Below are 27,289 nucleotides of genomic sequence, written 5' to 3'. Positions count from 1 at the left end.
TTTATTCCAAAGAGAGACATTTATTCCACATCCATAGTCAACAACAAACAAATAATTTGCAATTTACAGTCATATGTTGCATTTACAGAAGTTTTAAAAAGGAGATACAAAGGCTTTTTTTTCTGTTGAAAGAGTAAATGAGTTCCTGCACAGAACTTAATAATTTACGTTCAAGCATGATGTTCATCTTTTATTCCATTAAAATTAAGAACTACAGTCATTGCAATAACAACTCTTGCCCTATCCAGGCCTCTGGACGTGCATCTACTAGGAAAAGGCCAAATTAAACACTTATTTTAATGGAACACACTATAATTTTACCACTAAATCTCTCAAAACTTTAATACTATTGGCCGTTTTCCAGTTTATGCACGTTTACAATCCACTGATCCACCACTATCCACCCCAATCTAATCTTATTTAGCACCTCAGACTTTATTTTTCCACCCACATGCATTTCCCTGTAGAGTACTGTGCTCTCGTTTGCAAAAGTATTGATTGCTGAATAAATTACGTTGCTGGCAGCCACAGCAAATACTTCGACAGCTTATGGGAAATGCAGCCACTTGTGAAGAATGGCAGCGATAAAAAAAAAAAACATCTAACCTTCATCGACTCGTACGCTCACACAAAGAGGAGTCCATATACTATAATTTCTGGTGATGATGTAACTCCTCTGAAAAAAGGGATATTTCTGTCCATCTTGGTTGTGTTTTATGAGAAGCACACAGGGCCGATGTTCAGGCCAAACTCCTGATCGGCCTTTCCAACATCCATGGGGGCCAAGTCCACCACGGGCAGCCTGGCCGGAGTTTGAGTCCTGTACTCAATCACAGTCTTGCCCCACGCTCCGTTCGATGTCTGAGGGAAAAGAAAGCCGGATAAGTCAGCAAAAGCGTCTTCCGATCGCTTTTCGCCAAATTTAAGTAATCTGCGTTGACTTACCGAGCAGCCGTCATCAACGACGGTGTATCGGAGGCGGGTGTTGCCCTGCGCTCTCAGCTCCTGGCCGTTGAAGCCTTTGAGGACCAGAGCTTTCTTCAGGCTGTTGCTCTTCCCTTCTTTGTATGCCACGCTGTTCCTGCAGTTGTAGGTGATGGTCTGGTGTGACTCCTTGGACAAAAGCTGCAGAAGCTTCAGCTGAACCGCCACAGCGTTCGGCTGCTCCTCTTTATTTCCATACTGGAACTGAAATTAGATCAGTTTGAGATGATTACTCCAAGGGAAGGCACGATTTCAACTTTTACAAGTTTCTAGATCAGACACGTGACTCGACGTTTGGTCTTAGGCAAGTACCGAGCCAATACCAAGTCCACTTCTCTGTTCTACAACTTTTTAAATACATAAATAAATCAAACCCAACAAAGAAGAATCTAAAAAATTCTTACTCTGGTTCCGCTGTTCATGTCTACTCCAAACCACACAGGTTTGTTGGAGGTGGGAGTGGATTTCGTCCACCAGGCTTTGCTGGGGAAGTTGTCCGGATTGGCAGAGATGCAAGTTTCCCCATTTTCCATATTGCAGAAGACCTTGATGGCGTCCTTTGTGCTCCCCTGGTTTGGATCAATCCAGTACTCGCCTGCATTAAAAGGTACAAGCAAAAAACAACAACATACGTAAGTGGTTCTCATCTAGAAATAACTGAAAATAATGTCTTGATAATTGGAGAAAAAGAGGAGCCTCACCGCTCTGTTTCTGAGGGTAGCACTGCTTGATGTCCTGGCAGGTTTTTGCAGGGTTCATCTTGCTGCCGTCAGGACTGCGGAGGTTTTGCAGATGTCCACTGAGGGTCTTCAGTGTGGCGTGGACTCCAGTGTTTGCGCGCAGGGCAGCCTCGTTCTTATTGGGAAGAGCTTCGTCTTTGTTCATCTCTGGAAGTGGAGGAGGATCAGCAGCCATTTCGTCCTCGACGAATTCCACGGCATCCGGCATGCCACCACCATTCATGTCATAGTCGTAAGAGGGAACGAAGAGGTCTTCCACAGCTGCGGTGGGGGGTCCTGGAGGGCCTGGAGGGCCAGGTGGTCCAGGTTCACCTTGAGGACCCTGACCAAGAAAAGATGGAAATTAAATATTTTCCTAAACTTAATTTTTGCTGTGATAGATGGATAATTTTATGTTCCCACAACTGACACTGGTCAAGGTATTTTTTGACAACTTGTTACAAGATTGTGCTGACAGTTTTATTTACATAGAATCCCAAAGATTTGATTCATTATGACTTTGATGACCCTTACATTTTGTGTAGCAAACTTTCAGGTCAAAATGTTTACTTGAATATAATAATTATCTAAATTTTAAGGTCAGACTGCCATGAACATTCTTCCTCCTCAGAGGATTAACCCTTTCCATTTTGGACCCTACAAGAGATTTCCACTGCAGTCACCGTACCTCTCTTAGTAAAATACCAAAATGCCGATTGTTGCAATATAAAAAAAAGAATTGTCTTGCATCACCTGTTCTCCAAGTTCACCACTGGATCCTCTGCTTCCAGGAGCGCCCATAGGTCCAGGCTGACCAATGTTTCCTTCCTTTCCTGGTGGACCCAACACTCCTGGAGGACCCTGTACGGTAAAACATTGAGAGCTTTATATTATAAATAACAAAAAACCTTTATTGTTTACACTACCACACACTGCTAATATATGCTTACCCTATGCCCAGCTGGTCCAACAATACCAATAGCTCCTGCGTCGCCTGTGGCGCCCTGAAATAAACAAAAATATCTTGAAAAAAATATCATATCTTAAGTTTGCACTCGCTGTTCAAAAAACATTTGTAATATCATGCAAAAACGTTTGCTCTTGCTAAACATTTTGCTTACAGCTGATCCTGGCAGACCGTGGAGTCCAGTGAAACCTCTGTGTCCTTTCTGACCCCTCTCTCCTTGTTCTCCAGCAGCTCCTTTCCCTCCCTGTGGTCCTTGAGGGCCCTAAAATTAGACACAGGGTGACAACTCAACACACCACTGGAAAACACTGTTTTACACTGAAAACAGGCACCAATTTAGTTTTGATTGTTATTTTAAAATGTTATTTTCACGCAACAGCACAGTTACATTTTGTCCCTTACCACTTTACCCCGTACTCCAGCTGCTCCTGGGGGTCCAGCAGGACCTCTGGCACCCTAAAGTCCAAACAAATATAGAGAAATGACGGGACAGTTATTGATACATGATGGAAAATTGTAGCACATTAAATGAAAATTTGCTATATTTCTGCCTCTGTAACTTACGTTTTCACCTCTTTCTCCTGGACCACCAGTCAGACCCACAGGGCCCTCAGTACCTGGAGACCCTGGAGTACCTGCCATACCCTCTGGACCAGGATTGCCCCTGTCTCCCTTGAAACCAATTCACATACTTTTCGTTAGTACACACAACAATTAATACAATTTAATAGAATGGCACATTTAGTTCACGTCTTAAAATAAAACAGCACACAAGACACAAGCCATATACTCTCACCCTTTCGCCCACAAGACCATCTTTACCAGGAGGCCCCTCAGCTCCAGCAATACCCTGAATTAACACAGATGATGAACTTTACATGTGACAATCTGAGAAAATAAAAAAGAAAACTGTACATCTATAATGGCAGTCAAGTACAAAAGACAGGGTAATTAAAAGCCAAAGTTGTGACATAAAAAGCTCTATCGTCTGCAAAGAAACATATAAACATATTTAGTGTCTGTGAGCACTCTCTTAATTTAGTTTGTTTTTTAAAAGCATTTAGTACATAGGCAGAACTTCAAGTATTTAGTAAGTTTGTTTTTGGATTTGATGCAAGAATTGGGTACAAGTCAGTCCAGATAAAAAAATAAGCTCAACACTTATAAGGATTGAGGTGGACTGGACGAACCTCAGGCCCGGCCTCTCCTCTTGGCCCAGTGAGTCCTGGTAAACCAACTCCACCAGCAGGCCCTGGTCCGCCCTGAGCTCCAGCAGCTCCGGCTTTTCCTGGTGGGCCCTGACAAAAAAAATGAATCCAAAGTGATATTATACAATAATTTTACACATTATACACACTACATTTAGACGGTAATCAATACTGTCTTTGTTGCCTGTTAAGAAAGTCCCCAGTCCCCCAACAAATCGCTCAGTTTTGGGTGTTGCTGAGAACTTTATTCACTTTGTGCAACACTATCTTTTATGAATTCTTAATTATTTGGAACTTCTTGTAAATTCGGCAAATGTTATGTTTTCTTTTTGTAAAGAACGTTCAACAAGGAACAGTGTGAGAAAGAATACATACAGCAGGACCCGGCAGTCCCAGCATGCCTCTCTCTCCTCTGACTCCAGGTGTACCCACGATACCTCGCTGTCCTGATGTGCCAGCAGGTCCTGGAGGCCCATCAGGCCCCTGACAGAGAAACCCAAGCGGAGATGAGCATTTAAAACATCTAAGGTTTTTTTTGTGTGTTTGTCTGCTGAAAGATTAGCAAAGCCTTCATCTTACCGGGGGACCGTCCTCTCCAGAGTCTCCCTTCTCTCCAGGGCTCCCTGCTGGGCCTGGATGACCCCTCTCTCCCTGACGTCCATGAGCTCCATTCTCTCCTCGAATACCAGAAGGGCCCTGCTTTCCTGGACCACCGATGGGCCCGTCTGGCCCAACAGCACCCTGAAACACACACACACGATCTCTTCTGTGCCCAAATTCTAAGACTGATACACTAATATTCAGATATTCAGATACACTTTTTTTTTCCTAATTTCTAAAATGTTATATTTTGTGCATTAGTTACATTTTCCAGGCCCTTTTACTGAATTCATAGGGAAAAAAAACAAAATCCTGCCCGATGATTCCATTTAAATTACTTTAATGCCTTTTCATTCTACGGCTGTATTCTAACAATTGGGCTACATGATTATCAGCATGAATGTATAAGTTACGTTTTCAAATCCAATAAACTCACCGTAGCACCAGCTGGTCCAATTCCTCCAGGCAGCCCAGGGAAACCAGGAGAACCCTGCAAAAAGAAAAAACTTGATCATAATAGTACCTCTTGTATGGTTATTACATGTTACAAAGAACTTCAGAATAACCCTGTTGAAGTTATAAAGAAAGAAATTAACACTCACTGAAGTGTCTGAAAATATAGAGGGTAACTCACCGTTTGACCCTGTGTTCCTCTGCCTCCTTTCAATCCAGTCACGCCAACTGGTCCCTAGAAACACAAAACACAAGTAGAAATAAGCCTAGTTTAGCTCTCAAGCTAATCCCAGCGATTCAACAGTACTATAGTAAACAGGTGCATAAGTTAAAAGCTCTTAACGATTTGCTGCTCTACACTGGAGAATGTGGTTAGCTGAGTAATGCTATGAATGCTAACGCTAGTTAATCACGAGAGAGTAATCATTTAAACTGTAGACAACAAAGATGGTGGGAGCTTTAGCCTCAAAATTGAAGAAGAACTACAATTGTAGTTCCTTAATGTTTCGTATGTACCTGTGTTCCTGGTTTCCCAGCCATCCCCTGTGGTCCAGGTGCTCCTCCTTCTCCCTTCAAGCCTGGCTCACCTGTTTCACCTTTGACCCCAGGCTGACCATCAACACCCTGTAAGAGAAAGAGATTCTTTTATTTATCAAGCCCTTATTGGTTTATTCACTGGTATATACTGAACATGACTGCCATGATTTAGGCTGTCTTCATTGGCCACTTACAGCAGGTCCAGCAAAGCCAGCAGCGCCAATTGGACCAGGCTCACCAGTAGAACCCTGTTACATTCATCAGACACAGATATACATTTTATCATGAAGAAATAAAGGTACGGACATTAGAAGAAAAGTCAATGAAAAATATAATGTTCTACTGACAGGAGTTCCTCTTGTGCCTCTGCGTCCTGTAGGTCCTGGTGGTCCAGTTTCACCCTTTCAATAAAAGAAAGCTTTATAGAACAAAGTTCTGAGAACATGACAAGGATTTTCATACATGTAGGTTTCATTTTAAACTTTATCAACGAAGAACTTTAAAGTTTTTTAAGCGTTAGCTAAAGGGTTCATGGTCATATCCAGTGCTCATTTAGATTTTAATTCAATTGTTGACCGGTATTTACGTGTCTTGCTCTACATACCCATGTTAAAAACCAGTATAAAGACAGTATTAAGACATGCTATAATGTGTAAATTTGAGCTCACCTTCTCTCCGTTGGGTCCACCTGAACCAACAGGTCCAACAGCACCAGGAAGCCCCTTTTGATTAAATGAAAAAAAATATGTTAGAATATTGAGACTGACATTGGTCCACTTTGTCCTGAAGATTTATGTGTGTGCTACATATTGACCTGTGGCTATTAAACAGTTGGAATATAACATTAAATCTGCAGTCTCGTTGTTGTCCTGACTAATCATGTTGTGACTCACCCGTGCACCGTCAGCTCCAGCTTTACCCTCGGGTCCTTTCTCACCAACAGAGCCCTGTTAGGAAAGTTCAACGTCCTTTAGAAAGCTGTTGAATTGCTTTCAAACATACAGTTCAACTCTGCCTCGTTTAGTGATCCCCTACATTCCCCGGACTTACTTGAGACAACCCCATAGAACTAAAAAACCATGTGAACAGAGTCATGTTCTTATCAGTAGCAGAGATTTGGGGGTATCTCCACTTCTTTGCAGACAATATAATCATTTTCTTCTCTAACTTACTGCATCTCCTTTGGGGCCTGAAGGTCCTGGTATCCCTCTCTCTCCTGGCATACCCTGAAGTCCTGGGCCTCCTGGCTCTCCAACACCACCTGCTGGACCAGGGTTACCCTAAAATGTACCACACACAGTCAATCTTATTGTAAACATGCAACTAGTTGAAATATTGCAAAGGGTTTTCGTTTGCAAGTGTTAATGTACCTTTGGCCCATCTGGTCCTGGTCCACCTGGACTACCCTTAGGTCCTGGCAGGCCATTGGGTCCAACTTCACCTCTCTCTCCTGGAGGGCCTCTCTCTCCCTACGAGGACAATCAAAGGACAAAGACATGAAGCAATTCCTTATTGGATGAAATGACAAAATGAAAGACTTCTGACTGAAAGGTAATTTAAAAACTGTGTATGATGGAAAATATTTGGCTATAAAACATAAAAAATAACCAATACAGACTGACTTACCCTTGGACCTGTACCACCAACAGTTCCAGCCTCTCCAGCAAGACCCTGGGAAAAACAGACACAGCTAAACATGATAAGTTAGGGCTCAACCATATGGTCATATATCTTGTATTGCAAATATCATTGCAATACAAGATATGTATTTCAATATTTAGAATTTTCCTCCAATGCACTTTATAAATGCTAGAACTGGGCATCAAAATATCACAATATTTTTGCCTACTATCTTGATTTCGATGTTACAGCAACATAGTAGGGATGACTGTTGGGTAGTTTTTTATAAATAATCGTCAAAGGCAAGTATTACAACAAGTAGAACAGTGTGTTAAGTTTAGAAAACTACTTCACTTTACTGTAATGCTGCCCTACCAGGAAAAGACGACACTTGCCGTATCACGAGATATAAGATGATATATATTCTCATATCACTTTAACAATATAATATAAAAGATGCACAATAAGAATGAAACTGATTAAACATCATTGTACAGTATAAAATATTTATTTTTCGTCATACCTCATCACCTGGCTTTCCTGACTCTCCCGGTGGACCTGGAAGTCCGGGCAAACCCTAAAAAATAGAAACACAATTCTTATTTCATGGTAATTAAAATCAATTTTCAAGTTTAACCACTGACAGAGGACAAAAGGAAATATACATATTTTACATAGATAAATGAACATTTCTATAGCACCTTTCAAAACCAGAGTTACAAGGTTCTTCATGAAATATAATTCCATTAAATTAAGGTAGAAATATAAACTATTGAAACAAGAACTTATGAAAGGACTTTTGAATAGATGTTATCAAAATGCCTGTACAACTATTTACTATATATATCATGGACAGTGTAAAATAATGTCAGTAATTATCAGAAGTATACCTGGAAACCATTCACTCCCTGTGGTCCCTGCTCTCCTCTCTTTCCAGCAGGACCCTAAAGAAAAGCAAACAGAACATATGTTAATATAATATGATCTAAATGTGATGATATCAAACTATGAATGATAATGATGATGATGATATCAGATGCTCACAGCTGGGCCGGCTGGACCGGCGGCGCCTTCCTCTCCATCTTTTCCATGCACACCCTATAAGACAGACACAGTACCTATTAGTATAGATAAATAATTAATGATTAAGTTTAAATTCAATCAATGGAAAGTGACTTGCCCTTTGACCTGGAGGCCCGGGGCTGCCGGCCTCTCCAATCTTCCCAGCATCACCCTGAAAATCAACAGGAACACACAGACGTTATGATCTTTTCTTATAAATTACTGTCAATCTGTGGCCTCTTTGCTTCTGTAAATCACCCAAACACAGTTTAAAAGTTGCACATATAAGTATACTGACATTGAAGCCTTTTGGTCCCGGCAGGCCCATCTGTCCAGCTGGACCTCTTCCTCCAGTAGAACCCGCTGGGCCTGGTTTGCCGTCCTCTCCTGCTAAGCCCTGGAAAGACCCAAAAAAAAATGAATGACATAATTCTTACTTGGTTATTCCGATAAAAAGGAATCCTTGATTAGTGATGCGATTTTAAAATTTCTGCGTACCATTGGTCCCAGCTTCCCTTCTGCTCCCTGGGCACCAATTAGTCCTGTCAGACCCTGTGAGATAAGATACACAGTTACAGAACAACCTCAGACACCTTTGAAGCTGGATTTTCTCATCAAAAGAAGATATGTAACTATTGCAAAGTAATCTTGAGCAATTCCGTCTCTCTTTATGTGATTTACATCCTGTTTGTGAGGTTTCTTTCAGGTTCTGGGGAAGCTTCAGATAACCTGTGCTTAATCATGTCTGAATTACTTCAAAGCAACAACAGAGCATCATGTGAATGTCTGCTTTACCCGAGCCCCGGTTAAACCTGGCTCTCCGCTACGTCCTGGATCTCCATCTAAACCTTTGGCACCGGCCGACCCTGGCAGTCCTCGTTCACCCTGGGCTCCCTGTTTGGACAAACACCAAATGTTTAAAAACACAGAAAAGAACATGCTTTGGATGATGATGGCAATAGTTTAGAATTAAGTCAACTCACCTTTTGTCCTGGTAAACCATCTGCACCGGGGAAACCTCTATTACCTGGAGCTCCCTACAACAAATGAAGGAAAATGTGATGTTCTGACCCTGAGTTCATGAAACTTTTGATGAAAAAGATGAAGTAAAAGTTGACTCACTGTCTCTCCTGGAGGTCCTTGAGGACCGATGGATCCAGCGTCACCACGAGGTCCTCGCTTCCCGTCCTCGCCCATTGGGCCCAGTGGACCTTGAGTTCCATGGTCACCCTAACATGATCAAACAATCAATAATCAATCAAAATAACAGTAAACTGAAGTGTCAGTGTCTTTAACTTCAGGAGGTCAAAGGATTGTATTTCAAGCTTACTCTCTCTCCCTTGAATCCAGCTTCTCCTTTGTATCCAGGCACTCCACCATCACCCTGTAAAAGGTCAGACAAACCATTAAAGCTTCCAGTGTGCAATTGAATGCACCATCAGCCACAAAGTTACACACATATATATAAAGAAAGAGGAAATAAGATTAAATGAGAGCTCGTACCACTTGTCCCTTTGGTCCTGGTGCTCCTGTGGTCCCCTGGGGGCCGGGGGGGCCGGCTGGGCCTAACAGCCCGGCTGGACCCTGGACACCTGCGATACCCTGTGGAGGAGACGGATCAGTCAGATTTTCTAAAAACAGACAAAAATATGCAGAAAGTTGGTTTACAACAACACTTACACTTTGTCCACGGGCACCTGGAGCTCCATCAGTCCCTTCAGCACCCTGTTAAAAAATAAATATTAGCTTATAGTAAATACAAAAGCCGAACACAACAATAAAAGAGACAATGATGTAATCGTAACACACCTGCTGTCCTGCTGGTCCTGGTGGTCCTACGCGACCGGCCTCCCCTCTTGGTCCCTGTTGTCCTGCACTCCCTCTGACACCTGTCGGTCCAGCTTCACCCTGTCATGGACAACAGACTCACCTCAAATCCAAGAACCTTTTAAGATGATTTTTTAGATGTTTTGTTGAAATTAAAGGGCTCAAGTGATACTGATGAAAGGTGATGAAGTTCTTTATTTATTTATTATTCATTATAACAAAAACCAAAAACTTTAATCTTCAACTCAAATCTTTCATTTAATGCTAAAACCAAAAAAAAAAAACTACTAAATAGCTCACCTTCATTCCGGGGCCTCCAGGAAAACCTGGCATTCCGACGATTCCCATTGGACCCTGTAGTTAAAGGACAAGTTGTTAAATATTCAAAACGAAATTTTAAGTAATTTCAGTTTGTTATGTTCAAGGTTTAAGTTCAGTTTCTTTGTATAATGTGGCTAAATAATGTCTAAAAACCAGAGAAGCATGAACGTAAGTCTTTGTGAATACTTTTGATTTCATATACCACATTAAAAAACCTTCCCATGCCAAAGTTTGGTATCTTTTGTTTCAGCACAACATCGCCTATATGACCTGACAACTATTCCTTTACTTTGACATACTGTATCAGCATACTGGACCCAAAAAACCTCAATAAACATTATATCAGATGACCGATGACCATGACTTTTGAAAAGAATTAACATCATAACTACAGTATGTTTTTTTTTTTAAATAAACATTAACTTAAGAGTAATAATAATATTCATAATAATAATATTATAATATATATAATAATAAATAATAATAATATCTCCACCTTCACTCGCTATATTTACACTAAACAATCTGAGCTTTCAAGTTCACTCTATGAGAACTAGTTTTATACTGTGACGTCTTGAACCAGTCATATTATCTGATTTTCCATTGTTTCAGATTGCTTTGATATATATTTACACAGTGCCCGTTTGGCCCAGTTTGACTGCTCTTTATGTCATAGTGAGTAGGTTGAACACATAAATAATCATGGTGGACATAAAAATTCCACATTTTCTTGCAGACAGAGATCCAAAATGTTTAACCGTTGCTTTGAATTGCATTTATACTGGAGCGTTAAGTCCTTACCAGAGGACCTGGTTTGCCAACGTGACCTTCTGCACCCCGTTTTCCCTGAAAGATGAAGAGAAAGAAAATCTCTCAGCCCTGAAACACCATTTTACATTTTTGCACCATTTGTTCGCACAGATGAAGATGTTTCGTCTTCTTACCACAGGACCGGTCGGTCCAGCTCTGCCTCTCTCTCCCTGCATCCCCGCTGGTCCCTGAAACGAAACACAAACAGGCTCAGAATCTAAGTGGTCGGGTCTGTATGAAAAGTTCTATTGGTGCGTTTACTGTGTGTGTCACCTACCAGTGGACCTGGAGGACCCATTCCACCAGGAGTACCAGATTTACCCTGAAAAACACAAAGAGACGGATGTGATGCAGATTTGAAATGTGCAGCTCAAACGATGAATCGAAACGACAATCATCACCTTTGAGGATCATAATATCAGACGACAGATTCGTACCTTGGTTCCGACGGCTCCAGATTCACCTCTTGGCCCAAGAAGACCAACATGTCCCTGTTGGAGATTAACACAAGTCAGTTTTTCATGTTTCTTACAAGATAATATAATTATATATAACTTCTTACATACGTTTTGATCAGGTAGCATGCATTGATACGTATCGGTGTGACTTACCTTTTGTCCTTTCAGTCCTGGATGACCTGGAAGTCCTGGGAATCCTCTCACACCCTGCATTTACACAAATAATCCAATCAGCATGAATAGTCTTTGTTAAGTTTTCATCATTCCCTGGATGGAGGTTAGCCCTTGTCCTTTTTTTATACATCATAATTACTGTTGTTCATATTTAGCATTAAATTACAAATGTAGTGTATGCAGAATTGATCACATCCCCTTTGTTTCATCAGAGATTGATTGTGTTGTTACAATTAATAATACTATATTTCAGGTAATTTTATATGAACGTAGGAAGACGACTGCTTACGGCAGATCCTGGGTATCCTGGTTCTCCTGGAGCTCCTGCAGGTCCAGATCCTCCCTGAGCAGAAAATGTAAAATAAAAACAATGTAATGAATGTAGTAAAGGGAGTGTATTGGAGTAGACGTATAAATGTCTAAATGTTGTAATTAAGTACAGTACAGTAAAATCTATCTTTGACTTACATCAAGTCCAGCCTTTCCCGGAGGCCCGTCTGGTCCTCGATGACCAGGCTCACCCTGAGAACAAAACACAAAGAACCGTCACAACTCGCATATGATTTTAAAATTTTGGCTCCAATACATTTAAATCTAGCAGGTTCTCAAACAAGGCTTTGTGTGAATATCAGCACCAATTTTAAAAACAAATAACAAATATGTTGCTACCATTTGTCCTGGATCTCCAGGCTCTCCTGGAATTCCCTGAGCACCAGGTGGACCCTGAACAGAGAAAACGATAATCAATCAGGAGGAATAATCATGGTAAAACTATGTATCTTACTTTACAAGCTATTAATTAAGTCGCTTGTTTAGAGTGACTTAGTGTTTTTCTACATTGAATCCTATGAACAATAAATGTTTCCTTACTGCTTGTCCGGGCATCCCTGGAAGTCCTCGTGCTCCTGGTTCACCCTGACACAAAATCAATCACACACTGAGGTTTTTAAATTGTGCATGATAGCAAACTTTACAACTTTGCATACATGTAGTTTAAAGTTTAATGTTTTTTTTGCTACGCTCACCCTGGATCCTGATACCATCCCGGCGAAACTAGACTTCTCATTGAAACCTGAAGCCATCTGAGACACTAGGTTGCCCTGAAATGATTGAAAAGACATTTTCAAACAATTGTCCACTTTCAAACCTTTTATTATAAGATTGCTCAACGATTTGTTGACTCACCCCAGGGTGGGTAGGGTGGCCTGGGGGTCCTGCTTCTCCTGGATTTCCTGGCACACCGGGCTCTCCGTCGAATCCTGGAGGCCCCGCAAAGCCCTGTAGGGGTTATAGGCATTATGATTAATGAGAGGCAACACGTTCCTCTTCACTGTACTTGGCCAGTGGACACTAATGAATATATGCAGTGTATTTTCAAACTGATGAATTTATATTAAAGAAATTGGTGTCATCAGCTTTTATTTCATTCCGACTTACCTTTCTGCCTCTAAAGCCTCTTGGTCCAGTTGGTCCCTGAGCTCCTGGAGGACCCTGAACCATAAACATAAATACAAGAGATAATTAATATTTCTTACATGATATTTTCTGTAGTTACACAGAATACTGCAGTTATAACATCATATCATCCTCCTTCAGTTTCTCGCAGGTTGTTTTTTGAAATCTACTTCTATCTTTGGTGCCCTCTAGTGTCCAAGTTAGTGAATAGAAATTCTCATGAGGTCTGACATTAAAGCCTCCTGTCAGCTCATTCGATGCATTTGATGAGCTCTTTACATTGTACACTGCCCACTTATGCACACTGATATATTTCAGAGTGAACATAAAAACAATAAAGACAGTAAAAGTAGAAGAAACCCACCTGGGGTCCTGGATGTCCAGGTAGCCCCACCACCTGAGAGTAAAAAAGAAAATAAGTGTTAGATGGATATAAAATTAAATTCACACACAGTTTAAAGTCAATTGAATTAAGTGAGATTACTTACATATGGGATATCGCCTGGCTCACCTTTCTCTCCCTATAAAAAAACATAAACAATATTTTTTTATTTAAAGAACAATCATTTTTGTATTCATCTTAAATATAAATCCACGTCAGGACGAATCACAACTTACCTTGAAGCCCATGATTTCTTTGGAAGACACAAAAAAGAAAAATGAATTAGATTAATCTAAACAGTGATATACCCTCCTCAACAAACCTAAACCTAAATAATTCCTCTAGTTCTTCATATTATTTTAACTATAAACTACTTCATTCGTCATTATCATGGAAAGTATTATGCAAAAAAAATCTTTAAATAGAATTAAATTGACAATTCAAACATTTAAAATCTTGTTTTGCTGATTTTCAACTGAAACTTACAACCAAACATTTTTAATCTCTTAAACCACTACATAATAAGTTCCAGTCAAATCAATTTAATTTTCAAAATAAAGGTAGAGAACCGTGTGGAGTAATGTCCCTTGTTGACCTTTGACACCACCACATACTAAGTTAACATAAAATTAATTTAATTTCTAAATACGGTCCCTGTTTGGAAGGTACATAACCGTGTACAGTAATGTCCCTTGTTGACCTTTTAAATCATTTTATAATAAATGGTAATAAAAATCAAGTTAATAGTCTAAATACGGTCACCATTTGGTAGGTAAAGGTTTGAATTTAATAAGACTAACCCTAACCCTCTCACCTATCCGTCTGCCGGCGCTGGCGAAGCTGTCACACACGGGGCAGCACTCCCCCTCCCGGGTGACGACCTTCTCGCAGTTTGCCACCAGTTCACACTGCACCTCATCGCAGATGGCGACACCGTCGTCGCAGACGCACACGCGACAGGGCTCTGGTTTCCAGATGTCGTTGTGTTGGTAGACCTGCTCGTCGACCGTGCAGCTCTCACTTATCTTCTCATCAGCAGCTGAAACAGAGGACAGTAAAAGGTTGAATACTTTAAAAGTAGAACACGCTAGTCTGCAAACATGTCAGGATTATAACACAACAGCTACCTGTGTTGGGGTCCACGCTGGGTTTTGATGTTGAAGCTGTAGTCAGGCACACGGGGCAGCACTCGCCCTCCGGGATCACAGTTTTCTCACAGTCGCCGAGGTCCTCGCAAACCACCTTTTCACACACGGCGGTTCCCATATCGCACACGCAGATCCGACACGGCTCCGGGTTCCACATGTCATTGTTGGCGTAGACTTTTCCATTTTCTGTGCAGGTATCTTTTTTATGAGACAGGGGAATTAAATTAATATCTGGTGGACTTTTGAATTCCAGTGAGTGTATCTTCAAATTTAGCATACAGATGTTAGAGAGGTGTTGATCCTCTCATCTAACTCTCGGTTATCTAACATGCTAATCTTTCATGCTAGCCCCTATGTCGAGATTTTTTTTGTGGCTTTTAGCATCCTCCAAACGACCATTAGGAGTCGCCAAAGTCACACATATCAAAATCCAACACATAGAGGCTTTAAAAGGTCGTCAATTTTGAAGGAAGAACAATTCATTTAAAAATGTAATTCCACATTTTGAGGCTTAATTTTTGCTGAAAGAGAAAGTGCAAATACAATTAAATATGACAATTACAATCATCAAAAGTGCAATAAAAAAAACATGACAAAGCAATTTCCCAGAGGAATACACGTTATTTGGTAAATAAGCTACTTGCTCAACTTCCTTTTGCGTGGCAGAAAAAGTTGGCAGCGGCTCCATTATTTCCCAAAATGGCTGTCAAACGATGCTACCAGTGTTTTTTGCTGCACAAAGGTCAGTTGAGAAGCGATCTTATCCGGCAAAAATTCAATGTATTCCTTTTTGCAAACTGAGAATGTAATCAAAGGGAAACTCCAAACACGATATTGTAGAAATAAAATGAACAATTCAAGGTCGTGTGCACAGGATGGAGCCTGAAGACGAGAAGCTTCAGGCTGGGAGGAAGATGACACAGAAGCACCAGCAGTCCTGACAACGATGGAAAGATCGCCTGACTGCTGGAGTCACAGCAAACACTGCGAGAGAATAACCAGGAAGCATCCGCAGAAGAAGTGTTTCGTACACTAAATGTGCAGTGTCGCATTCCAGCTTTTACCAGTTTGAGTGTCAGCCAAACACACTGGGCAGCACTCGCCCTCGGGGGTCTCGGTGGTCTTGCAGTCACCTACATCCTCACACACCACGTCCTCACAAAACACCGACCCCGATTCACATATACAGACTCGACACGGCTCGGGGTTCCATATCTGATTGTTGGAGTAGACTCTGCCGTCCGCTGTGCAGGAATCTTTGTGGAAAACAACAGCAAGTGACATCAGTGCCCAGAGTCGTTCTCTGTAAGCTGGTGGTTGGTGTAAAACAACATTAAAAGGCATGACACCGGGTGTTTATAGGTTTTTTTTTATTTTCCTAGGTTCAAAACGCTTCAAAATTGATTATGGATTGAGTGAATCGAAAAGGGAGCACTCTTTTCAGGCTTTTACTCCAGTTTACTGTGGGCTAAACCCTTGATTGGGATCATTACGTCCAATATAACACACCTGGAGATTGAGATAAATGATCTGCAGCCTTGCAACGACCGTGGCTCTTCAAAATGGCATCAGGGGAACTTGTTTAGCCCTGGCTTTAAAAGGCCTAAATCCCTGCAAACAGAAAAGGTCATTTCTGCTAGCTTGTTTACATGGGTGCCATTAGAAACCAGGTAAAGGCTAGGCTAACTTGTCTTCCGGCTCAGAGGTTTTTGTTTACCGTAGAGACAGGGAATTTTAAAACGTTAGCACGTAGGTAGGGCAAGGGGAGAGTAGTAGAGCCTGAAATAGGCACCCAATGGCTGGCTTACACCAACAGTCTGCATCTGGTGAGTCAGCCTTAACCCATTTTTAGCACATTTCACTGATAGGGTACAAAGACTTCCATGCAATGCACATCTAGTCCATTTCTGATCTCATGTGTATTGCAAATCTAGCTTAGTATCTCAAAAACCACCGGGGTGATCACCAACATCGTAATTTTGACTTTTCAATACCATAAGGGTGTATCGTACAGGTCACAATTCACAATTAGTATTTCAGCGCATCATTTCAGTGAAAGCAGCTTGAAATTTGTACCAAATAGAGTCAAAACTTGTGTCATACATGTTACAACAACACCGCTTTAGAAAATAGATGCCAAAGACAACATGAGAGGAAAAGATCTGGGATGAAACACAAAAAATCATAAAGAAATTGAAGGACTTTTGGGAAATAAACAGATGTTAAGAGGTAACAATGACAACAGAGGATGATGAGGGAGTTGATTTCTAAATTAGCACGTTAGAAGAGTTATGATTGTCATTCGTCTTTATTATCTGACAGTAAAAACCGCATAAAAATCCACATAAATACCCTGAAGGTGGATTTATAAATGTGGATATTTATGGAACGTACAGACCCACATTTAAATCTCCTCCGCCAGGTGCAATAAAATATTTATTACCAGTTTTATTGTCCGTGCTAGGAGGCTGTGGTGCTGCTGTGGAGCACACGGGGCAACACTCGCCCTCGGGGGCCTCGGTTGTTTGGCAGTCCCTGAGCTCTTCACACACCACTTCCTCACACACCACAGTCCCCGTGTCGCACACACAGATCCGACATGGCTCTGGGCTCCATATCTGATCGTGGGAGTAGGTCTTTCCGTTTTCCGTGCAGGTATCTTCATGAGACAGAACAGCAACGGGCGTCAGTATTGCGGCTGAGTCCCTTTCAGTTGGCAGCTGCTGGTGAAGCCTGGACATCATTATGGGGTTTTCAATCGTGGAAACTACGGCAAACTTCACATTTCCCTTAAGTATGTCGCTCTACGTCTTGTATCAACCGATTTCTGTACACCATAAAACAAAGGAACTCCAAGAAAAGCTCTCTGTTCACAGCTGCTTCAAACAGTAAAACCAGCTCTTTAAAGTATCACAACGTTCCTCTTTTCTTACTGTAATAAACAAGAAGACTAGTCACAATAACAGCTGGTCTATTTCAGCTCTGAGACGGTCGAAGCTCCTGCTCCGGTGGAGCCGATCCAGAAGTTTAGACCAAGAGAAAACAATCATGATTCTTGTGGGTCTGTAATTGCTCAAAAACCTGTAAACACTGCGATGGGAAAACTGGTTTCCTCAGTGGAGTCTGTGGTTGAAGGGAAATGGCCAAAGTATTGCTTGAACCACAGTTTACGACAGTGGATGGCACTCATGAGTCAACACTTGACCAGTGGCACCTTGACTTGGCGTCAACCGACCACACGGGGCAAGTTTGATGATTCTAACACCCAACTGTACTTCCTGTATGAAGACAAGACATTTGGTTTTAACGGACACAAATGGAAAAAATGGTCTTTCTAGTTCAGGTCAGACTCAAAAATCCACTTTCATACAAATAGCAGCTTGAAAAGACTGCGGTACCACTGGTCCTGTTGTCTTTTGAAGCAGACTCTGCCAGAATATGTAATCTTTTGGCTTGTTTTGTATCGTATTTAAATCACATTACCACATAAATCCTTTATGGCTCCAGAGGAAACATCACCCGTGTTTTCAAACTCCCTCCACCCAACCACACAGATACACACCAATACCAGCACCCCTTATACCAAGTCTCTGCCAACACCTAAAAGGATCCTCAGAGAAGCAATGCCAACCATCAACACAAGAAAAAAGTTTAATCAATGTAAAAGCATTGATATTCCTCAGAAGTGTCATTATTCGACAGCCAATCAACATCTACTTCATGAAGATACATCAAAGAGTAAATCCACACATTTTCCTCCCTCGTCACACTGATAGAAAATCCCCATAATGATGTGTCGCACCAACTGAAAGAGAGCTGAAGGTGTTTGTCCAGTGTTCATGTCCATTTACCTGCAGCGTCAGTGTCTGTGCTGCGAGTCGGCTCTGTGGTCGAGCACACGGGGCAACACTCGCCCTCCGGAGTCACAGGAGTCCGGCAGCCACTGAGCTCCTCACACACCTCGTCCTCACACACTACCATCCCCGTGTCACACACACAGACTCGACACGACTCGGGGCTCCATATCTGATTGTTGGAGTAGACCCGTCCGTTTTCTGTGCAGCTGCCTGAGTCAAGCAAGAGCAGCAACGGTAAACGGGGTCACGCACACCCACTTTAAACACTCCAGAGGTCATGAAACACTTTCTGTGTGTTGGAGACATTTGTTGGTATTAGTACATAAAACAAGGAAACTTTTTATTTGTAGCTCTTAAAACAATCTGAAAAAACAAAACATGAAACAGAAGTCGCTGAGACCAAAATTACATCAGTTCAAACTAACTCAAATGAATAAGGAGCAAGGAAATCTAGCTGCACTTCCCACTTTTGGCCATTAGGGTGCACCCATACTTTGCTTTGCATCCTGCCCTCATGCATGAATAGATCTACTCCTATTGTACTTGTAATAACAGCTGCATCAGGACAAAAACAAAGCACAACACCCCAGATGGGACTCGAACCCACAATCCCTGGCTTAGGAGGCCAGTGCCTTATCCATTAGGCCACTGGGGCTGTGGTACCTAGAAAATTTAATGTGAAAATAAGATTTGATCATAAAAGATAAATATTATCTCTATGGGAGTGAAAAATGTATTTCTAATGAGGATAATACAGTACCTACGGAGTCACAGGAAGGCCAAAAACTGAGTGGAAGTAATGAATTAGCATGTAAATATGGACATAAATTAAGATGTATATTATTATAATTTATGTTTTGTTATTTATCTTCATATTTGCATGATCGTATTATATCTTGTAGAGTTATAACTGAGAGAAAAAAGTTGAAGTTAATAAGGAAAAATAAATAGATAGCCTAAAAGTAAATAAAATAACATAATATAAAAAAGCAAAGAACATTAAAATTATATTTTAAGTATTTTATATGCAAAAAATGTAAATATGCAATTATCTGGTTTTTTATACATATAAATGAAATATTTGTAATATTTTGTTATTTGCATTTATATTCCTAAACTTTTGATTTACATTTTAATTCTTTTATTTATGCCTCCTCATATAACCCCATTTTATTTTTCTACAGATGTAGGCTATTCGTTTTAAATGGCACTCCCACGATTCCCTATAACTTTAAGGAATTCAATTAATTAAGTAAAATTAACTGAATAAAAGGAGATGCAGTAAAAGTAATATAATCGCATTATTACCAATGTAGTAATTTTAATTTCTTTACTGTTGTTTTGGTCGATTTATTATGATTCTTTTATTTTGCCAGTTTCAGTCCTCCATCATTTTAACTATTACCTGTATCACAGTGAACAAGCTCAACATATATTTCTTTGAAATCTTATTTTGTATAATGTAATGACTGCCAACTCAAACTGTCTCTAACTAAAAACCCTTTGAATACCATAAAATGGTGCTTAGTTAAATTACACCACTGATAACTGTCATAGAAAGTTAAAGAGTGCCAACCTCGTCGCTCTCTTCAGTTCACAAGTTAAGTATTGTTTTTAGTCTTTCACTGCGACAGACTTCAGATAAAGACGTGAAATTAAAAAGGCGTAAATTACACTGAGCCAATAAACTGAAGCTGCTGCCGAGCTCACAGGGAAATTCCACAGATTTACTGGAGTACGACTCTAAAACTGCTTTATAATGGTAGGTGTTGTTGTGTTGCATCATGGGAAGTGTAGTATCCAGCCGTGTTTGGAGACTAAGTCAGAATATACATCAACCTCTGCTGCTGCTTCATTTTCATTTGTTTCTTTCACTAAACTTAATTCACTTTACTCAATATTTTCCAACATGAATCACAGTATTTACAGCCTAATGTCGTCACTACAGGTGGGCCTTTAAAATACACAAAACTCCACATGAAAATACCACAAAATACAAACAATTATACACTAATATAAACAAATTACAAATTAAAGTCACTTGCATGAGATTGTTTTTGTACTTAGCCGATTTCCATTTTCTGCTCCTTTATACAAATATAGTACATTTTACTCCACTACATGTATTTGAAATTGTTTGACTCCCTTTGCAGATTCAGATCATTGACACAAAATATTAAACAGCTAATAAATTATGATGTATAATTTACTGATTGAGCGACCCAGAAGTATCTAAAAATATAAACAAATTTGAGTTATCTTTTACTAAAATTGTCAAATTGTGTCAAAATTTGAAGTTACGATGTGTATTTAATTTGTTTCAGGGATGTCTAGTTAAGTTAGCATGCTCACCAGCTAGCTAGCTAACCTGTGCTAACACTCCCCAAGCTCCCAGTACGGCAGCTACAGTTAGGGAGTTAAACTGAACTCCATCTTTGACAGGTGTGACATTACAGTGAATAATGCATCATTAATATAACATATGAATTAGTCTGAAATTGACAGTTTCTTCTCTCATTTTGATGCAAATACTTTTTGTACTTGACTTTTACTCGTAACTGAGTATTTTTACTCTGTTATCTTGCTAATTTTATGTAAGAAAAATATCTGAATACTTCCTACATCTCTGATTTTTAGTGGTTTATGTTCACGGAAAACCAGACAGAGCAGGTAAATCTGCTCTCATTCATCTACATACCAAAACCAAAACTATCACTCAAAGAACTCGATGTCCTCGAGCACTGATAAACACTTTCAGGCAAATTGCCACTGAGCTGCACTTGAGCAAGGCACTTCAATCAGTGACTAGACTGTGGTTGAGTCTGACAGCTCCTGGCTGTAAATGTGTCCATAAATGTGTCTGTGCTGTAAGTATGTAATCATTTCTGTCTCTGTCTGACACTAGATGAGACCTATAGTTTTAACATTAGTGCACAACATTCATCTCATCTATATGTCATGTAATCAAGAAGCATGCCAAGATGTGCACCCAGAATCCTGTAATTTAATTGTCTTTTGGAGCAAATGCACGTACATTGAGAAAAAAGGAAAAAGCAAATGTTTCTTTCAAGTAAAAACATGATTTTTAGACTTGATAACTTGCATCAGCTGTTGTTTAACTCATTTTAGCAGGTTTGTAAATATCAATCTTTAAAGAATTTGAACAAAATGTTCCGAAATGGAATTAGGATTCCTTCTTGGCATGTAGCTTTGAGGGACAAATGTGTTAAATGTCATTAAAAACATAATTAAGCGAGATAATTCTGTCAATCTAGACCCGACTGGTGAGTATTTAAACCCTAAACCCTCTTTTGTCTGTCAGTATTTTCTTTATAAAAGACAGAAAAGTATAGTAAAAATTGTAAAATCTAAAAAGAAAATGGGAAAAAAATCAAATATAGCCACCTGTTACGAGCTTTGTGAGCATATTTTAACTCAGGCAGTTCAGTGACGTCCTGCTGTAAGTACTAATTATGTGGTGGGGCCTCTCCCCGCGAGAGAGGCCCGTTTTCAAAAGCACAAGTTATTTCAGGGGAAACCACAGTGGCTGTATTATACGTTGGGCTCGGGTAGAACTTGTGGCTTCGCCTTTATTTGGGAGAGCAGAGAGGTGCCACACCCGGAGCACCGACCGGCTTCACCCTGAGGAGCGACTCGCAGGCTGCAGCATGTAGGAAACTACAGAATCAATGAGCTGCAGGTTGTTTCTACCCTCCTGCTACTGCCTTTTTTAAAGAAAAGCTCTTGTTTCTGACTTTCTACATGGAAGTTTTGCAGTAAACTCACAACCTACAGACTCCTGTGACCCAAAACTATATTTTGTAGGCATTTAAACATGATTATAGCTTGGATTTAGGCCATGAGAGCAATTATCATGACTAAGTGAGGGCTTCGTTTTAAGTGGAAACTGTCCGTGCAGCTCTCGGACCTTGTGGTTTGCAGACGCCTAAAACCTCCTCAGCTCAGGTTTATTATAAAACAACAGCCCGCCCATGTGAACTGCAGCTTCGGGGCTCCAAGGACGCGCCACAATTTGATTAATAAGCATTTTTCATCTTCTTCATCTGAACTGTTTGGCAGCCAAGTTATACGAGAATTACAGAAAAAGTAAAAATCATAAAATCAGGTTTATTTTTACTCTTTTTCTCAAGAAAATAACTTTTTATCATTTTTGTAATTTTTGCTGTTTTCGTACAAAATATGTCATAGTTTCCCCTCCTCAGGCCTAAATCCTTCAAAACTATCAAACTATTCTAAAAACAGTCCCTAAAAATGTAGGAACCACTGCAGTAATTCTCTAATTGATAGTCCATTAAATCCAATATTGTCTCATCTTATTTTACCCTGTAAGATACAAATACACTGAAGTCTGCCTATTCTAGTTCCTCCCATCTAAAGTCACACACAAAAAAAACACATTCTCATACGCCGAGCCAAGAACAGCATGCTAAACTCTAAAATGGCGACTCATCATCCTAACAAGCTGACAGCCGGGGTCATAAATCTCCGTTTCCTTCACAACAACAACTGACATGTTTGGCTCTGAAACAAACAGAGCATCTGAATCAGGCTTAAAATGACACTTGGGACTCACAAGTGATGAGATAATTCATGGGATAGGAGAAGCTGCAGAAAGATTAGGCTCTTTTAATCTTTGTGCAGACTGATTAATTACTTGTGTTGCACTCGTTTCAACCAATATGTAACAGGTGATACATGCAGATTAATCTTAAAGTGTAATATAAAAAATGTAACGTCTATTTCGACTGCTAACATATTCAAGTTAAAGAAATAGTGTATGTAAAGGTGTTCACACAGTTTCAAGAGTAAGATGAGAAGATTGATACCAGTGTCATGTCTTTACGATACAGCTAACAGCCTGTTAGCGTAGCTTAGCAAAATTACTGGAAGCAGTGGGAAAATGTTGAACAGAGAAGACAAGACAACCAGCTGAAGCTCTGCCAGGAAATAATGCTAGCAGGTGGTTTTGTTAGCATCTGACAAAGCCAGGCTAACCACCCTTTTCCATTCTTTACGCTAAGCTAATTGTGGAGATGAATTGCACCATAAATTAAAAGTTTTTTGTCTATTTCAAAGATCACTTCTAAAGTTGAGAAAGTCGCAAGTTACATTGTCTGGTTTAACGATCAACAACACCTTGTACAGTCGGTCCTGCATATTAGCTAGCGTGCTACATAACTGCAGATAATGCGGACAGACTAGCTGCGATTTTCACCTTTTCAAGCATAGCCGTGTTAGCGACGATGTAGTTCACTGAAAGTTTTCACTCAAAACTAAATGATATTTAACTATCTTTACAATGAACTGTGACTTTATTAACTTGTAAAATAATACTTTTTATTTGCAAACATCATATGCGTAATTATTGGCACAGTTCAAGCAGGTTTTTAAAAAATGACGTGTCTCTTGCCATCAACCACGATCCCTGAAGGAAACCAAGAAAGGGCGGGACTTTGTCTCATTATGCTAAGCTAAGTTTTAAGTGCTTCTTTATTTAGCTTACCGGCAAGAAGGTGATATAGATCTTCGCACTGGTGGACAAAACTTAAATGTATCGCGATTCTCAGTGTGCTGGTGCCCCACAGCATACAGTTGGTGCCCTTTTTAATTTTTTCGCCCCTGGCCCTCAAACATCATGAGTCCACCTCTGGACCTCATCATCAAACTCCAGGAAGAAAGTGAATATGTGGATTTTTTAACCAATCTCTTTAACGATACTAAATAGAAGGTCTTATTGGCCAATAGGTATATCATATATCTGTTTATGTTTGTTAAAAAGGCTTTTTTGTTTTTATGCCACTGTTGGATGAACAAGAGTCATCTTTTCATTGCTAGAATCATGCTCCTTTCTCAGTTTTTGGCCTGTAGTAACACACCTGTCGATCAAGAATCAAGAGTACAACACTGAAAGGACATATAATCATCCCCAGAAACAGATACTACACATGTCATAACCTTCAGGGATCTGCTAGACATCTATAAGTAAAGTCTTTCTTCTTTTGCTGCTTCAGTGGAGGTGAACTTGGATGGAGGCGAGCGAGGCATATTTCATATCCAGCATCTTTTCATTCTGGGTGTGTCTTGTCTGCCTCTGGCCCGAAGTCTGACCAAAATTAGTGGCCTGCTTTTGTCCGTCCCATCTGCGAGGCCACATCATTATAGCCGTGGCACCCAAAACCCCGTCATTCAGCCTCGACCTCGCACTGAAATAGCCCAGCCAGCCCTACGCGTGCTTTAGCGAGCACTGCAGCCTGTAGGGGGGGAAGATATTTTTGATCCACTGGGACATTTTGTTTTAGTTCGGCCACATCTCCACCTGTGAGAACTCGTCTTGATTTGGAGTTTCGGTCTCAGCAGTGTGAGGCCAATTTAGCTTCAAGGCGATCCAAGCTCGCTATCACTTTCTCCATCTCTTCTTAATTCCTGAAAGGTTTTGCTGCTACTCTTAATCATCACTTAGCAGCCTCACGAAGACAGGAAAGTGGAGCCTCATTAAGGCGTAATAAACCTTTCTGGCCCAGGTTGTGGGTGTGATTTATACCTTTGGATCCCAAAACCACAAGGCCAGTGTGGCCCGGTCGCTGGTAGGCAGAGCAGTTTCACTTAAAACCTAAACACGAAAGAGATGAGCATCTTCCACAAAAACCACTTCCTAAGAGAGATATCATAAACAAGGAATGGGAAACACAAACACACCTGCAAAAACACGTCACTTTCATGAAAAAATACAGATGGAAATGTTGTGTCAGGGTTTGGTGAGCCAATCATAATACTTTTAAAAGGCAGAAAAACCTGGAGGAAACATCGGTGTCAAGAGTTAAACATAAAACAAATGTGAAAAAGTAACTTTTCCAGGTATTAAACGAACTGTTTACGCATGTTTATTTCACCATAAACGCCCACAGAAACAGAAGCAAGCCAACACATCTTTATGACCCTTTTGCATAAACCTGTCAGCAACTCCAACATATCAGGTATCAACGCGGAAAAAACAATCAGAGGACAGCAAAAGCAGTCAGATTTGTCAGGTTTTCACTCACCGTTCTTGGCATCTTCTTGGCAGGTCACGGCGATCACCTGAGCCAAGGCGATGACCAGGCAGACGGTAATCCTAGAGCGCAACGAGGGGTCCATGTCTGGATGCCAGACAGGCAGCGTCCTCACAAGTCAGAGAGAGCCCGACCCCGAGCTACAGCATCCAGACTGAAAAAATCCAAATATCCCTGAGTGGAACAGGCTCCTGGATGAGCGATTACTGCAAACTGAAACAAGCTCCCCTCCACCTCTCTCCCTGCTTCTCTCTCTCTCCTCCTCCTCCTCAATCATCTCTTTTTTTTTCTTGCTTTATTTCAAGGCCAGCCTCCTCCTCGGGGCTCATGCAATTGCCTTGAAAGATGTAGCTAATTAGAGGCTGCATTAAATTTGTCCAACCAAAAGAGACTGATGAAAGAAGACGGGGCTGGATGATGCTGCCGAGGAAAGACGTTCGAAAGTTGAGTCTCTCTTTTCAGGATATCCACATGTTTGCTCCACCTTGGCTGCTTTGTGGTTCAAGAACAACGTCTGCTTGATTTAAACAACCAAATGTTTCATGTCTTGATGATTCAAGAGCCGACAGAGAAACACAAAGCATGCCAGTGACTGTTTTACTTTTTGATGGTAGTTTTAAATGATATAATGAGATGAGAAGGGATTGTCGAGATTTAAAATAGATCATATTCGATCTCACCATCCGCTCATTCTGATAACAATACAATATTTTCTCAAATAAAACAATGGATCAAATGAGTTTTTGTAACGTTAAAGAAGCGCGAACTTCCAAGATGCTGGACAAACGGTTACGTACGAGTAAAATTTTTGTGTAAGGGTCAAAAGTTTACATAGTTCTGATCAATTTAGGTGATTAAGATTGATACAGCCTTTAGACTCAGTCACAAACACTACAATGGGAAAGTCTAAGGAGCTCAGCATTGATGTGAAAGAGCTCCTTCTTGATTTAAACAAGTCAGGGAAGTCACTTGAAGCCGTTTCAAAGCAGTTTCAGGTCCGAAGAAAGTAAGTTTAAGGTGCATGGCACAGTTGCGTGGCTGCCACCATCAGGTCGAAAACATAATCTATCACCTGCTGCTGGGAGAACATTGGTCAGGATGGACAAGAGTCAACCAAAAACCAATGAAAAGCAAGCCGGTGATGAATTAGAAGCTGCTGGAAGACTGGTGACGGTGTCGACTGTGCCTGAAAGCTCTATGGAAGTTTGCTGCTTATCACCAAAACCCCCAACCTGTGCAAGCAAACACACATGCTAACATATACGAACAAACCCGTGCAGCATTATTCCAGCTTTGGAGACTTTCTCAATGTCAACTGTGGATGATGAAGTATTAATAAAGTCTTCAAATTTGTAATGTATTGATGTTGTACCTGAAATAAAGAAGCCCTCAGTTTGTTTTTCGGTCTACCTGAAATCTGACTTGCTGACCTAAATCTGTTCACTGCTCGAGCCTGAGCGCTTTACAATGTGCATGTTACATTCATCTGATGTGTTTTCCAGGGCGAAGCTCCGCCAAGACGGTGCGTCGAGCAGATCGTGGGTCCCCGAGGTGACGTCCCGGAGGCAGAGAACTAAACAAACATCACGACTCCTCTGCTGTTGTTTCCTACTCTGTATTACTAACAAGTGTTTTTT

General features: G+C 40.7%; 1 protein-coding gene and 1 non-coding gene across 3 annotated transcripts; both read right to left on the bottom strand.

The window, feature by feature from the left end:
* On the bottom strand, nt 1–25,891 carry LOC115577322 (collagen alpha-2(V) chain-like). 2 transcript variants are annotated; one of them, XM_030410341.1, is made up of 56 exons: nt 18,577–18,721; nt 17,169–17,384; nt 14,705–14,923; nt 14,392–14,616; nt 13,814–13,830; nt 13,684–13,716; nt 13,560–13,592; nt 13,178–13,231; nt 12,926–13,018; nt 12,766–12,840; nt 12,611–12,655; nt 12,410–12,463; nt 12,209–12,262; nt 12,030–12,083; nt 11,720–11,773; nt 11,546–11,599; nt 11,386–11,430; nt 11,243–11,296; nt 11,100–11,144; nt 10,278–10,331; nt 9,960–10,058; nt 9,831–9,875; nt 9,654–9,752; nt 9,481–9,534; nt 9,273–9,380; nt 9,134–9,187; nt 8,946–9,044; nt 8,649–8,702; nt 8,449–8,547; nt 8,269–8,322; nt 8,133–8,186; nt 7,979–8,032; nt 7,612–7,665; nt 7,095–7,139; nt 6,839–6,937; nt 6,641–6,748; nt 6,362–6,415; nt 6,137–6,190; nt 5,816–5,869; nt 5,663–5,716; nt 5,448–5,555; nt 5,113–5,166; nt 4,915–4,968; nt 4,458–4,619; nt 4,254–4,361; nt 3,861–3,968; nt 3,467–3,520; nt 3,235–3,342; nt 3,073–3,126; nt 2,825–2,932; nt 2,654–2,707; nt 2,457–2,564; nt 1,686–2,046; nt 1,389–1,579; nt 946–1,188; nt 1–861 (listed from the first exon to the last, which is right to left on the bottom strand). In XM_030410341.1, the coding sequence occupies exons 1-56, from the start codon at nt 18,704–18,706 to the stop codon at nt 715–717; spliced, it is 5,025 nt and encodes a 1,674-aa protein (XP_030266201.1). In that variant the 5' UTR covers nt 18,707–18,721; the 3' UTR covers nt 1–714. The 2 variants fall into 2 exon arrangements, with proteins under 2 accessions (XP_030266201.1, XP_030266202.1); XM_030410342.1 differs by lacking the exons at nt 17,169–17,384; nt 18,577–18,721 and adding an exon at nt 25,644–25,891.
* Nucleotides 19,165–19,237, bottom strand: trnar-ccu (transfer RNA arginine (anticodon CCU)). Its single transcript has one exon. It is a non-coding gene; the product is annotated as a tRNA-Arg (tRNA).
* Nucleotides 25,892–27,289: the final 1,398 nt, after the last annotated feature.

Source organism: Sparus aurata, chromosome 24, assembly GCF_900880675.1.
Source record: "Sparus aurata chromosome 24, fSpaAur1.1, whole genome shotgun sequence".
NCBI classification, from domain to species: domain Eukaryota; kingdom Metazoa; phylum Chordata; class Actinopteri; order Spariformes; family Sparidae; genus Sparus; species Sparus aurata.
This window is presented reverse-complemented; position numbering and strand designations above follow the sequence as displayed.